Source organism: Lynx canadensis, chromosome B3 (genome assembly GCF_007474595.2).
Source record: "Lynx canadensis isolate LIC74 chromosome B3, mLynCan4.pri.v2, whole genome shotgun sequence".
Taxonomy (NCBI): Eukaryota; Metazoa; Chordata; class Mammalia; order Carnivora; family Felidae; genus Lynx; species Lynx canadensis.
In genome coordinates this window covers 53,281,140-53,295,189 of record NC_044308.2, presented here as the reverse complement: position 1 = coordinate 53,295,189, position 14,050 = coordinate 53,281,140, and the positions used below count along the sequence as shown (strand labels likewise).

Here is a 14,050-nt window from a genome sequence, read left to right as displayed (position 1 = left end):
GTGTCTCCCTCTTTCTCTCTGCCTCTCCCCGGCTCACTCTTGTGCTCCTGTCTCTCTCTCTGTCTCAACAGTAAATGTTAAAAAAAAAAATAAAATAAAAAAGAATAGGCATTCGAGTAGATAATCCTATAATTTTCTTTAAATGTGTGTTATTTTTAAATAGTTTCAGTATTTTACTCACCACAACCGCACAGAGGTTATATTTAGGGTGTTTCCGAAAAACTGGACAAATATAAGGACTAAGGTCCAAGTTTGTGAGTGGATAATGAATATCTGTCCTCAGTTTTCTTTTCATTGTACCCAGAATGTCAAATCTGGAGAGAGAATACATGTGAAAAATACAAAGTAAGTTTGTAAATGATTCATTAGTGAAGTCTACATACCTTGGTAAATTCCAAGTACAGTTAAAAGTAATTTCTTACAAAGGTAATTTGGCACAGACCTGTACATAATTTTCCTTATCTATGTATACTTATAATCTCCACATTCCTTAGTGTCACCAGAACTGACACTGGTTGGGCCAGGGGTATGAGTCAGAGGGTAAGACATTACAGAATCAATCCAGTGAGAAGGCAACAGGGAAAAAGCCAGGCTTGACATCAGGGAGTAGAAATGACCTGACTGACTCAGCTTTTCCTTATCTTGATTTTAGCACATGTTGTCTTGGCAATGCCCTTTTACCAGCTCTGAGGTTTGTTTTTTTAATGTTTATTTTTGAGGGGGGGGAGCATGAGCGTGGGGCACTGGGGGGGGTAGCGGTGGCAGACACAGAGGAAAACATAGAATCTGAAGCAAGCTCCACGCTAATCAAGTTGTCAGCACAGAGCCCAACATGAGGCTCAAACCCATGAACCATGAGATCATGACTTGAGCCAAAGTCAGACACTTAAACAACTGAGCCCCTCAGGCACCTCTCCAGCTCTGAAGGTTTTTTGTTTTTTGTTTTTAATGTGTATTTATTTTAGAGAGAGCACGTGAGCAGGGGAGGGGCAGAGAGAGAGAGAGAGAGAAACACAGAATCAGAAGCAGGCTCCAGTCGCTGAGCTGTCAGCACAGAGCCTGACATGGGGCCCAAACACACGAACTGTGAGATCGTGACCTGAGCTGATGTCGGACAATTAACAAACTGAGCTACCCAGGCACCCCTCTGAGGTTTTAATGTATCTTTAATAAGATAAAATTTTCTGCGAATCTTGTCACATTCTCGAATTGTTATATAGATCAGCAGTTCCCAAATCTGAACTCTTATCAGCATCACTGGAGTTTTTTCAAAAATTATGTTTATTTTAGAAAAATGGCTGATTTAGGCCTGGGGCAGGAAAATTATTGCATGACCATGCTTATGTACCATAGCAAAAGAAAGGAAGATTTATACCCATATAAAAACCTATATGCTAATGTTTATAGCAGCTATATTCGTATCTGCCACAAATTGCTATCAGCCCAAACGTTCATCAACTGATGAATGAATAAACAATTGTGATACATTCACGAAAAGGAATACTACACAGCAAGACAAAGGAAAGATGCACTAACTGATGCCATGACACGAATTCATCTCAGCAACATTATGTTAAGTGAAAGAAGCGGAACTCAAAAACGAAACAAAAAAAACCAAAACCAAAAACAAAAAACAAAACCACACATGGTATAACATAGGACATTCTGGAAAAGGCAAAACTATAAAGACAGAAATCTGATCAGACGATTCCAGAGGCTGAGGGTAGGAGAAAGGGTGGATTATAAGAAAATGTTTTGGGGTGACAGACGTACTCTGTATGTTGGCTGTGATGGTTTACATGACTGCATGTATTTGTCAAAATTCATAGAACTGTACACCTAAAATGGATACATTTTATACTTGCAATTATACTTTAATAAACCTAAACTAACTAATGGGCTCAGAGAAACAGGCTTGAAGGGTCTCCCACTGGTCAATTTTGTGTGTGTGTATTTTTTAAATATATGAAATTTATTGTCAAATTGGTTTCCATTAAACACCCAGTGCTCATCCCAAAAGATGCCCTCTTCAATACTCATCACCCACCCTCCCTTCCCTGCCACCCCCCATCAGCCCTCAGTTTGTTCTCCTTTTTTTAAAAGTCTGTTATGCTTTGGCTCTCTCCCACTCTAACCTCTCTCTCTTTTTCTTTCCCTTCCCCTCCCCCATGGGTTCCTGTTAAGTTTCTCAGGATCCACATAAGAGTGAAAACATGTGGTATCTGTCTTTCTCTGTATGGCTTATTTCACTTAGCATAACACTCTCCAGTTCCATCCACGTTGCTACAAAGGGCCATATTTCATTTTTTCTCATTGCCACGTAGTACTCCATTGTGTCTATAAACCACAATTTCTTTATCCATTCATCAGTTGATGGACATTTAGGCTCTTTCCATAATTTGGCTATTGTTGAGAGTGCTGCTATAAACATTGGGGTACAAGTGCCCCTATGCATCAGTACTCCTGTATCCCTTGGGTAAATTCCTAGCAGTGCTACTGCTGGGTAATAGGGTAGGTCTATTTTTAATTTTTTGAGGAACCTCCACACTGTTTTCCAGAGTGGCTGCACCAGTTTGCATTCCCACCAACAGTGCAAGAGGGTTCCTACTTCTCCACATCCTCTCCAGCATCTATAGTTTCCTGATTTGTTCATTTTGGCCCCTCTGACTGGCATGAGGTGATATCTGAGGGTGGTTCTGATTTGTATTTCTCTGATGAGGAGCGACATTGAGCATCCTTTCATGTGTCTCTTGGCCATCCAGATGTCTTCTTTAGAGAAGTGTCTCTTCATGTTTTCTGCCCATTTCTTCACTGGATTACTTGTTTTTCGGGTGTGGAGTTTGGTGAGCTCTGTATAGATTTTGGATACTAGCCCTTTGTCCGATATGTCATTTGCAAATATCTTTTCCCATTCCGTTGGTTGCCTTTTAGTTTTGTTGGTTGTTTCCTTTGCTGTGCAGAAGCTTTTTATCTTCATAAGGTCCCAGTAATTCATTTTTGCTTTTAATTCCCTTGCCTTTGGGGATGTGTCGAGTAAGAGATTGCTACGGCTGAGGTCAGAGAGGTCTTTTCCTGTTTTCTCCTCTAGGGTTTTGATGGTTTCCTGTCTCACATTCAGGTCCTTTATCCATTTTGAGTTTATTTTTGTGAATGGTGTGAGAAAGTGGTCTAGTTTCAACCTTCTGCATGTTGCTGTTCAGTTCTCCCAGCACCATTTGTTAAAGAGACTGTCTTTTTTCCATTGAATGTTCTTTCCTGCTTTGTCAAAGATTAGTTGGCCATCCTTTTGTGGGTCTAGTTCTGGGGTTTCTATTCTATTCCATTGGTCTATGTGCCTGTTTTTGTGCCAATACCATGCTGTCTTGATGATTACAGCTTTGTAGTAGAGGCTAAAGTCTGGGATTGTGATGCCTCCTGCTTTGGTCGTCTTCTTCAAAATTACTTTGGCTATTCGGGGTCTTTTGTGGTTCCATACAAATTTTAGGATTGCTTGTTCTGGCTTCGAGAATGCTGGTGCGATTTTGATTGGGATTGCATTGAATGTGTAGATAGCTTTGGGTAGTATTGACATTTTAACAGTATTCTTCCAACCCATGAGCACGGAATGTTTTTCCATTTCTTTATAGCTTCTTCAATTTCCTTCATAAGCTTTCTATAGTTTTCAGCATACAGATCTTTTACATCTTTGGTTAGGTTTATTCCTAGGTTATTTTACGCTTCTTGGTGCAATTGTGAATGGGATCAGTTTATTTGTCTTTCTGTTGCTTCATTATTAGTGTATAAGAATGCAACTGATTTCTGTACCTTGATTTTGTATCCTGCGACTTGGCTGAATTCATGCATCAGTTCTAGCAGACTTTGGTGGAGTCTCTCGGGTTTTCCATGTAGAATATCATGTCATCTGCAAAAAGTGAAAGCTTGACTTCATCTTTGCCAATTTTGATGCCTTTGATTTCCCTTTGTTGTCTCATTGCTGATGCTAGCACTTCCAACACTATGTTAAACAACAGCAGTGAGAGTGGACATCCCTGTCGTGTTCCTGATCTCAGGGGGAAAGCTCTCAGTTTTTCCCCATTGAGGATGATGTTAGCTGTGGGCTTTTCATAAATGGCTTTTATGATCTTTAAGTATGTTTTTTCTATCCCGACTTTCTCGAGGGTTTTTATTAAGAAAGGATGCTGAATTTTGTCAAATGCTTTTTCTGCATCGATTGACAGGATCATATGGTTCTTATCTTTTCTTTTATTAATGTGATGGATCACGTTGATTGATTTGCGAATGTTGAACCAGCCCTGCAGCCCAGGAATGAATCCCACTTGATCATGGTGAATAATTCTTTTTATATGCTGTTGAATTCGATTTGCTAGTATCTTATTGAGAATTTTTGCATCCATATTCATCAGGGATATTGGCCTGTAGTTCTCTGTTTTTACTGGGTCTCTGTCTGGTTTAGCAATCAAAGTAATACTGCTTCATAGAATGAGTCTGGAAGTTTTCCTTCCCTTTCTATTTTTTGGAATAGCTTGAGAAGGGTAGGTATTATCTCTGCTTTCAACGTCTGGTAGAACTCCCCTGGGAGGCCATCTGGTCCTGGACTCTTATTTGTTGGGAGATTTTTGATAACTGATTCAATTTCTTCTCTGGTTATGGGTCTGTTCAAGCTTTCTATTTCCTCCTGATTGAGTTTTGGAAGTGTGTGGGTGTTTAGGAATTTGTCCATTTCTTCCAGGTTGTCTAGTTTGTTGGCATATAGTTTTTCATAGTATTCCCTGATAATTGTTTGTATTTCTGAGGGATTGGTTGTGATAATTCCATTTTCACTCGTGATGTTATCTATTTGGGTCATCTCCCTTTTCTTTTTGAGAAGCCTGGCTAGGGGTTTATCAATTTTGTTTATTTTTTCAAAAAACCAACTCTTGGTTTCATTGATCTGCTCTACAGTTTTTTTAAGATTCTATATTGTTTATTTCTGCTCTGATCTTTATTATTTCTCTTCCTCTGCTGGGTTTACCCACTGGTCAATTTTGAAAAATTTAAACATCAAGAAGAATGATGATAGTAATGATATTAAGCACATCGAGTTTAAAAATATCCAGGAGTCCAGAGTTATGCTAATTACAGAGGGAAACTATACCTTTAAATGGTGGGATATTATAGTCACTACTGTATCTAAGGATCAAACATAACATCACCAATAGTGGGCCAAACTTTGATGATGTGCCTCCTGATGTAATGTGGTAACAAGTATAGAAAGTCACCTGGGCTGAATTCTTGCTTAAAAAAAAAAAAAAAAAAAAAAAAAAAGTTTAGCTTGAGCCTCACTTGGATCAGCTGGAGGGAGAAGGCACTAGATTCTTCTTTGGAACCTCTCAGAAAGGAATGCAGCCTTACAGACAGTTTGATTTTAGCCTTCTAAGACCCACGTTAGCCTTCTAACTACAAAACTATAAGGCGACCACTACACACATTAAAATGCCAAGATTGCTAGGAAAATAGAATAGGAGGATCTGAAGCTCACTTCGTTCCCTGGTCCCATTGGAGCAACTAAGTCAGAAAATGACCCGAAGCCTGGCATTATAGACTTTCCACAGTTAATCATAGAGAGGAGGCCACATGGAAAAGGATAAGAGGGGCAGAGTCCCAGTGGGGAACCAAACTTTCCAGGAAACTAACCACACAGGAGAGAGACACCACATGCATGTAGGCAGAGGAGCAGACCCCACAGCAGGCACCCTGGACACAGGGACCTGCACTGGAAAGAGTCACCATAATATCTGGCTTTGAAAACAAAACAAAAAGCCAATCTACTGAATGGGAGAAGACATTTGTATAGGTAATATGTCCAATAAGGGCTTAGTATCCAAAATATATAAAGAATGGATAACTCAACACCAAAAAAACAAATAAGAAAAAACTGAGCCTGGCTGGCTCAGTCAGTGGAACATGCGACTCTTGATCTCAGAGTCGTGAGCTCAAGCCCCACACTGGGGGTAGAATTTACTTAAAGACGAAACAAACAAAAACCAATAATCCAATTAAAAATGGGCAGAGGACCTACATCTCTCCAAAGAAGATATATGTCAAAACCACAAGGAGATAGCACCTCACACCTGTCAGAATAACTAAAATCAAAAAGATAAGAAACCAGTGTTGGCAAGGATGTGGAGAAGAAGGAACCCTCGTACCGTGTTGGTCAGAAGGCAAACTGGCATAAACACTGTGGAAAAAAATTAAAGATAGAATTTTTAATTCTCAAAATTAAATTTTAATTTAAAATTTTAAATTTAAAATAATTGGGGCGCCTGGGTGGCGCAGTCGGTTAAGCGTCCGACTTCAGCCAGGTCACGATCTCGCGGTCCGTGAGTTCGAGCCCCGCGTCAGGCTCTGGGCTGATGGCTCGGAGCCTGGAGTCTGTTTCCGATTCTGTGTCTCCCTCTCTCTCTGCCCCTCCCCCGTTCATGCTCTGTCTCTCTCTGTCCCAAAAATAAATAAACGTTGAAAAAAAAATTTTTTTTAAATTTAAAAAAATTTAAGAAACCTTAAAATTCAAAAATTCAAAAAATTAAAAATAGAATTACCATATGGTCCAATAATTTCACTATTGGGTATTTACCCAAAGAATACAAAAACATTAATTTGAAAAAGATACACACACCCCTATATTTATTGCAGCATTATTTATAATACCTAAGATATGGAAGCAATCCAAGTGTCCATCAATAGATGAATGGATAAAGAAGTTGTATATATCTACAAGGATTATTACTCAACCATAAAAAGGAACAAAATCTTGCCATCTGCAACAACACGGATGGATCTAGAGGGGATGATGGTAAATGAAATAAGTCAGAGAAAAACAAATACCCTATGATTTCCCTCCGTGTAGAATTTAAGGAACAAAACCAACACAGAAAAAGAGACAAAAAAAACCACATCAGACTCAAATACAGAGAACCAGCTGTTACCAGAGAGGAAGTTGATGGAGGGATGGGTGCAATGGGTCAAGGGGATCAGAAATAATTATTGTGATGAGCACTGACCAACATATAGAATTGCTGAATCCTTATATGGTACACCTGAAACTAATCTAACACTGCAGGTTAGAGTTCAATAAAAAAGGTTAAAATGGCAGATTTTATGTTACATATATTTTATCACAAATTTTTAAAAGTTTGTAATGTAATATACTGAATAGCACTGAATCACACACTTTAAATGGTTATATTGCATGGTTGTCAATTCTGTCTCCATAAAGCCTTTAAAAAAAAAAATCTGTTCACAAAATGTCAAAATCCATACCTTTTTAAGTGAAAGATAATTACTTTTGGTGCTTTGGAAATACTGGCCCTCACTGCTGTTTCTTGCTTGGTTTCACAGAAGGAACAGTGGATTTGGTTATGCCAGGTCAGTGTATCTTGTTGAAAAAAACACTGGAGACAGTCCTGTTGAGGAAAAAAAAGCACTGGGTAACCAAACTGGATGGACCGCAGCCAGGCTCTCTGTTTTCAGAGGGACTTTGCAAGAGTTGTAGAAATGTAATCCTCAGCACTTTCCTCAAAGTCAACATATCCAGGAGGTACCAGTGTCTCAAGCTGCTGCCTGGATAGGTGCAAAATCTACCCGACAAAGGAAATGCTTCTTTCTTGTTTAGTTACTGAAATGGATCCAAGTGCCCATCTCACTTCTAATCTCTGGATCTGCATTTTAACCTTTCTGGTTTATAACAGAATAATACTGACTGTGCAAATTCCACTAAGCAAGTCAGGCAGCTGTTTTATGTGATTCATCTCATCACAAAAGTGATCTGGAGACTGAAAAATTACACTGCCCACTGTTTTGGATAATAAAGACCACAGAACACCCCGAATTAGATCCCATGCCCACCGGGGCCACCCTCAATGGAACCGGCACCCCTGCTCTGCAAACCATTAACCTAAAGAGAAAGATGAGCAGATTCTCTTTTCAGCAGACTTGCCAGCACCTCATTTAGAGTCTTCAAAATCTGTTTCCAGTAATCTTTAGCAGTTTGATCTGAGAACAAAGCCCAGTTCTAAATAAGTGGTAGGATTCTGTTCTCCAATTTGGTATGTGAAAACTTTTAGCAATAAATGTGCTTTCATAATTTAGGTAGAAAAAAAATAAATGTGTATTTTTCTGCAAGGGAATGTATTCGTCCCTGCCTTCTAGCTGTCCCCTGCTTTCTATCACTATCCTTCCCCCTACCATTTACAGGTTAATTTTTGGTATTATGGTGAAGAAAATTCAAAAGGTAAACTAAGGCATTATATTCCATTCTATCTTTCCAACATATGCCACACAGCTTCCGTCCAAACACAAGAACTCAAAACCAAGTCAGAATCTTCTATATATAGTTACCAACCTGGATCTACAGACCTCGAGGGTGAGGAAGGGTCACAAAATTTTTGAAAGAATGTATGAATTCCCTATGTGCACCAAGCCTTCTCAGTAGAATGAATAAACCCTGCCTGTCATTCCAATTTCAGAACGAGGCTGTTTTATTGAGTACATTGGGAAATACAACTGAATTCATGCTAACTTTTGGCTGTATGTCACTTTCCTATCAAATGTTGTCATCATGGGCTTCCAATTTGTTTTAACTTACAAAGTAGCCCCCATCATAATAGAAAATGTAGGCAACAGCCCTGAGAAGTGGGATCCAGGAGGAACCACACCTACCTGAAGAGAGCACTCGTAATCGGATGGAATGGGGAGGCAAAGAATGGTGAAGACTTCATTCTTGTAGGTGCAGTTCTCACACTTCAAACACATGATGCTATAGTTGAGCTGCCCTTCAAACAGCTGGGTGATGATGGAGACCTCATTGGCAATTGTCTTCCTGCAGCACCTTGGAATAGATCCTTTTTCATATGATTTTCGATGGCACTGAGTCAAGGAACAAATTAGCCCTGAATCAACTACTGGTTATTTGAAAAAAAAAAAAAGTTTTTAATACAATGACTTGATTTTTTTCTATCACAATGATACATTGCTACCAAAAACCACTTAGTTTCGGATTCCGACAATAGAGTAAGCTCTTCTTAAGAGTATCCATTAGGTGTGATTTCTGATAATTCAGTTATTTTCCTCATAAATGACACCTAGCAATGATGACTCCCTACCCCTGGTAAGACACATGGCTGTGCCCCAGAAGCTGACAGCCTACAAAAGTATGAGACAGGGTCTGGGGGACAGTACTTCTTGGGAAGAGGGTAAGGAAGCTTGCGAACTAGCTTTCAGTCATGCAAAGTGATATAAAGGTAAAATAAAGAAATTGACCTCTTCTCCAGCCCCTTCAGATTATGGCAGCCTGATTTAACTAACCTTACAGCCCAATTTGAATCTAGCTCATACTGAGAAGTAGCATTTCTGGGAGCACAGCCTGACTTGTTAGCAGTTTTAGGGCCTCAGTAGAATATACCTTTGGAAGATGCATTGACTCCACAGCCAGCTTTACTTCGGAGCTGCGCGCGCTGCTCTCCTTTGCCTTGCTGCTTTTATTACGCCCTGCTGCCAAGGTCTTCTACCTGATGGTAATTTAATGTCCCTAATTCCAACTTTGGGCTTGGGAACGAGAATGCTATTTATTTCAGATTGGCTGCAGATGAGGACCTAAGTGATTTTACTGACCACCACCCTCCCCTCTGTCAAAAAAAAAAAAAAAAAAGTTCCACCAGGTATATCTTATTAGAAAAAATGAAAAAAGGAACTGAGGATTGCAGATGAGAGTGATTAATGGCTATAGTTTGTGATCTCTGATATTAAGTATTTCTTTAATATTAAGGATATTAACTTTGAAGTAAGCTAACGCCGGCACAAGGACACTGCATAAAACCAAGGACCTATCTTTGTGGAGTATGCGTCTCAGATCAAGGCTGAAGGCAGTGGGTCTCACAGATAAGGGCAAAACCCTTCGTTACTGGCGATCTCATGTTTTATTAAATGTATGTCCTGATCCAGTAAATAACTCTGGTTTGGAATGCTTGGCATGAAGATGAAACAGCAGTATTTAGATCTTTTAATTCCGAGCTTAACATTTTCTTGGGTTTGTAGTTACCAAGAACACGTACTTTAAGTTGTAAAGCTCTATATGTTATACCTCATGAGGACTATATTTGTATAAAAATGCAATTTTCACTTTAGAAAACTAGTCTGTGCAGATGTTATTTGCAAAGGGAACCGATTAGCGTTTCCCGCACCTGCTGATCACTGGAAACACCAAGTGAGGTTTACTAAAGGACAGCCCGAGAAGTTTTAATTCAATAACGCTGGAGTGAGGGTCTTAGAATCTGTGGCGTAAAACTCTTCCCAGGTGATTCTGATGATTCACTAAGTTTGGTAAATACAGACCAATTCAAACACTAACTTGAACGTCCCCCTACACATCCCCCAGCACCTGTGCTCAACACAGAGTGGGCAATATTGACAGAAGAAATGAAAGAATGAAAAATGAAAGTTGCCCATAGAGCTGAGGTCTACCTTATTTCAAGTCCATTGATGTCACTTACCTTTTTCAGAGATTCATGAAGCTCATTCAGGACATAAATCAAGAATTCCTGGGCATCTTGTTGCGTTTTTTTCATGAATGCTGGGTAGAGGTTGCCAAAAGCTGACCGAAATATTTCTGGCGAGACGCATTCTGAGTCTCCAAGCCACATATCTGTCATCACGTAGGCAAACGCAGTGGCAACCTCACTGCAATCCCTTGGAAGAAGGAAGGAGAATATTTCTGGCTGATTTAATGAAAGGAAAGCACCGAAAAACTCAAGCATACGTGGCATCAGACTGAAAACAAAGCTCTGTTCTTGGTTGAACTTCCGGTCTCTGGGGCTCTGCGGCCTCTACTGACTTGTTTAGCCCTCATTAGGGACTTCAGAGGGCTCCCTCCCTCACCTCCCCTTGGGGGAGCAGGGGGCTGGGCGGCAGAGAACGCAAATGGCTTACTTTTGAAGAGCAGTAATGTACTTTCCCGAGAGAAAGTATTCCACCAGCGGTGAAATGCTGCAGAGACACTGGAGAATGGCGTTCATGTAACACGTGTTGCCCAAGTTCCGCAGGCCTGTCACTCCCTGGGAATGGGGCTGGTTCTCCTCCACCTCCTTGACTGGAGAGCTGTCATAGTGATCTGTGCACTCTGCGCTGTGTTGGGGCCATGCAGAGAGAAATGAGAGCATTTTGAGGGTATAAAATATGTGAAAGTGACAACAAATCACTCTCAAGCTCATGATACAAAGAAGAGTCCTCAATGAGACTTCTGTCAAATACATTCCCTACCCAGAACAGAAGTACTCAAACTCAAGGTCTAAAATTGCATTACTTATTCTGGAAGTCTGAACAGTGCCTGCAGCCAAATAAAGGGAGGTAGAAGATTCTTCCTGAAACCAGATCAAGAGGACAGAAATAACGGCCTTTCAGAGACCTAGAATTGCTTGGCTAAAACTGCACTTTCACTCTGAATACCAAAGTATTTTTTTTTTTTTTCCTCTCTGGGCCAAATAATTTAATGATTTGTAGTAACAATAATGGCAATAGATAGTAGTTAATAAAAACAATAGCTATCATGTATTGAGCCTCGCCAGTTGTTAATATGCATTTTCCCATTTAATCCTTTCTATGGGGTAGGTATACTTATTTAAAAAAATTTTTTTTAATGTTTATTTATTTTTGAGAGAGAGACAGGGCACGAGCAGGGGAGGGGCAGAGCAAGAGGGAGACACAGAATCTGAAGCAGGCTCCAGGCTCTGAGCTGTCAGCACAGAGCCCGATGCGGGGCTCAAACTCACCAGCCATGAGATCATGACCTGTGCCGAGGTCAGATGCTCAACCGAGCCACCCAGGCGCCCCCAGGTGTGCCCTGTTTTTAAATCCTGTTTTACAGAGGAAATATCACATTTGATATCAAATGTGACTAAGTGGTTTAGTCATTTGCCTGTGATATAAGTATGTGCAGTGGTATGTGGAGAGAAGGAATACCTATCTACGTACCTACCTACCTGAGTTATTTGGATTTATATATCATATATTAAGAGAGTGTGTGTGTACACATACATATATATGGCATATGTACATATTGAGAGCATATACGCATACTAAAGATATCAACATTAAGAGCACATATATGTGTGTATAATATGTACGTGTGTGTATGTATTCATATAAACACACATATACACAGAGAGAGAAAGAGCATAGGCTTTGTAAAGAACAGATCTTAGTTTAAGTCCTGACTCTGCCAGTTCCTAGTTACACGATGTGGGACACTTATATCTGTGTCTCATCTATAAAATAGGATCAATGCTACCATGTAGGGTTGTTGGGAGGATTAAATGATGTGAGGCACATGGCACAGATTGCATAGTTAATAAATGGCAACCTAAAAATATTTTTGAACAAGTGACTGATGTAGGCTGTTCCTAACAGTAAGTATATAGAATTCGAGAATTCATGTGCACAGACAGCCCAGCACAGAGGAGAGAACAGGTTCCCAGGGAGTCCTCCTCTCTCCACACAAGCTTCCTTTTGTAATTTGACTATTGCTCACGGCAGCCCAGCATCTTTGTCCTTTATGATTTTTCTTCCCGTGTACAGTATCTAAAATTGGGTCTCCATGAGACAGTTACCTCACCTCAGTACCTCCATTTACACTTCTGCCAGTTAGAAAAGTGTTCACTATTACATGATGTTCATTTCATGTTTATTGACTGGGGTCATCGGAGGCCCTGGACGGCCCCTCTTTAGGAATATCTATTGCCTAGATATTAAACAACATCTTCCCTTCCTTTTGTGGGCCCTCCACTGGGTCAAACCTGGGGGAACCCTTCCAAAGGTGGCATGTATCCCCGACTCCTTTGACATGCCCTGCCCCCCAAATGAACTTATCGAGAAAGCTATCGTAGATAGTGGCTCACAGGACATAGTAGATACTGAAGTCATCTGCAGGACAGGGCCGCTCTGAAGCCATTTTAGTGCATCTACGTTGGACTTTCACTTCTATTCAGGGACTACATCTAATCCTTTTAACTTCATTTCTCTGAGCCTGTTACCTTAGCTCTTTTTGTTTGTAATAAACAATTTGTATGTTTCCCTCCCTTTTCAGTAGATGCAAACTGATTTTTATCTGTACTTCAGGTACATTCCAACTTAGATTTTCCATACATCATAATCATTTCCATTCACCCTCAGGATTCTAGCATGTTGCCATGAGATACTGTTACTCAGCTGCTTAAAAATTTTAAAAACATTAGATTTCAGAGAATGAACTGAACATATAAGCTCTATTCCCCCATCACTCAGTTTCTCTTTTGTGTGTGTGTGTGTGTGTGTGTAATATATATCTTATATATTATCTCTTGTGCGTGTGTGTGTGTGTAAATATATAAGATACATCATATATATGTATAAGATAGATCTACATATATATAATATATGTAGATCTATCTTATACACATACACAGAAGATGTGTGTGTGTGTGTAATATATATCTTATATATCTTATATATTACCTCGTGTGTGTGTATGTAATATATATCTTATATATATATATAAGATAGATCATATATATATGATAGATCATATATAGATCTAAGATAGATATATATGATATATATATGATCTAAGATAGATATATATGATATATATATGATCTAAGATAGATCATATATAAGATATATATATGATCTATCTTATACACATACACAGAAGATTTACCTCCATATAGTCCATTATGGCAACTCTGCCTCCTTTTGGTGCCCATCCCCATTCCCAGGGATCACATCACTCCTGGATCCCAAGGGAATATCTCTCACCCTGGGAAGGGAGGCAGTTGGACTTTGCTGCTTCTAAAAATGGATAGCATTGGGATAGACTGGAGTCTTTCTTTTTGTGGTCACCAACTACAGTCCAAAGAGGGTGCAGACATACATATACACCCCACTAAGGCCACCCAGGGCAAATATAAAGTGTTCATCATAGAAGGATTTATAAACAGGGGCAGCAAAGCTCACAATCTTCTCAACCCATTGTCTTCATAGA

At 39.7% G+C, this 14,050-nt stretch overlaps 1 protein-coding gene across 1 annotated transcript in view; it reads right to left on the bottom strand.

Moving 5' to 3' along the window:
* Positions 1-12,979, bottom strand: part of USP50 (ubiquitin specific peptidase 50) — a 41,339-nt gene extending 28,360 nt beyond the window's left edge. Inside the window, exons 1-6 of the mRNA XM_030318206.1 lie at positions 12,927-12,979; positions 10,963-11,157; positions 10,527-10,722; positions 8,698-8,904; positions 7,300-7,442; positions 182-314 (exon numbers count right to left, since the gene is read on the bottom strand). Of these exons, the coding sequence (XP_030174066.1) occupies positions 182-314; positions 7,300-7,442; positions 8,698-8,904; positions 10,527-10,722; positions 10,963-11,157; positions 12,927-12,979 (927 nt within the window). The remainder of the gene's footprint in view (positions 1-181; positions 315-7,299; positions 7,443-8,697; positions 8,905-10,526; positions 10,723-10,962; positions 11,158-12,926) is intronic.
* Between the last annotated feature and the right edge of the window lie 1,071 nt (positions 12,980-14,050).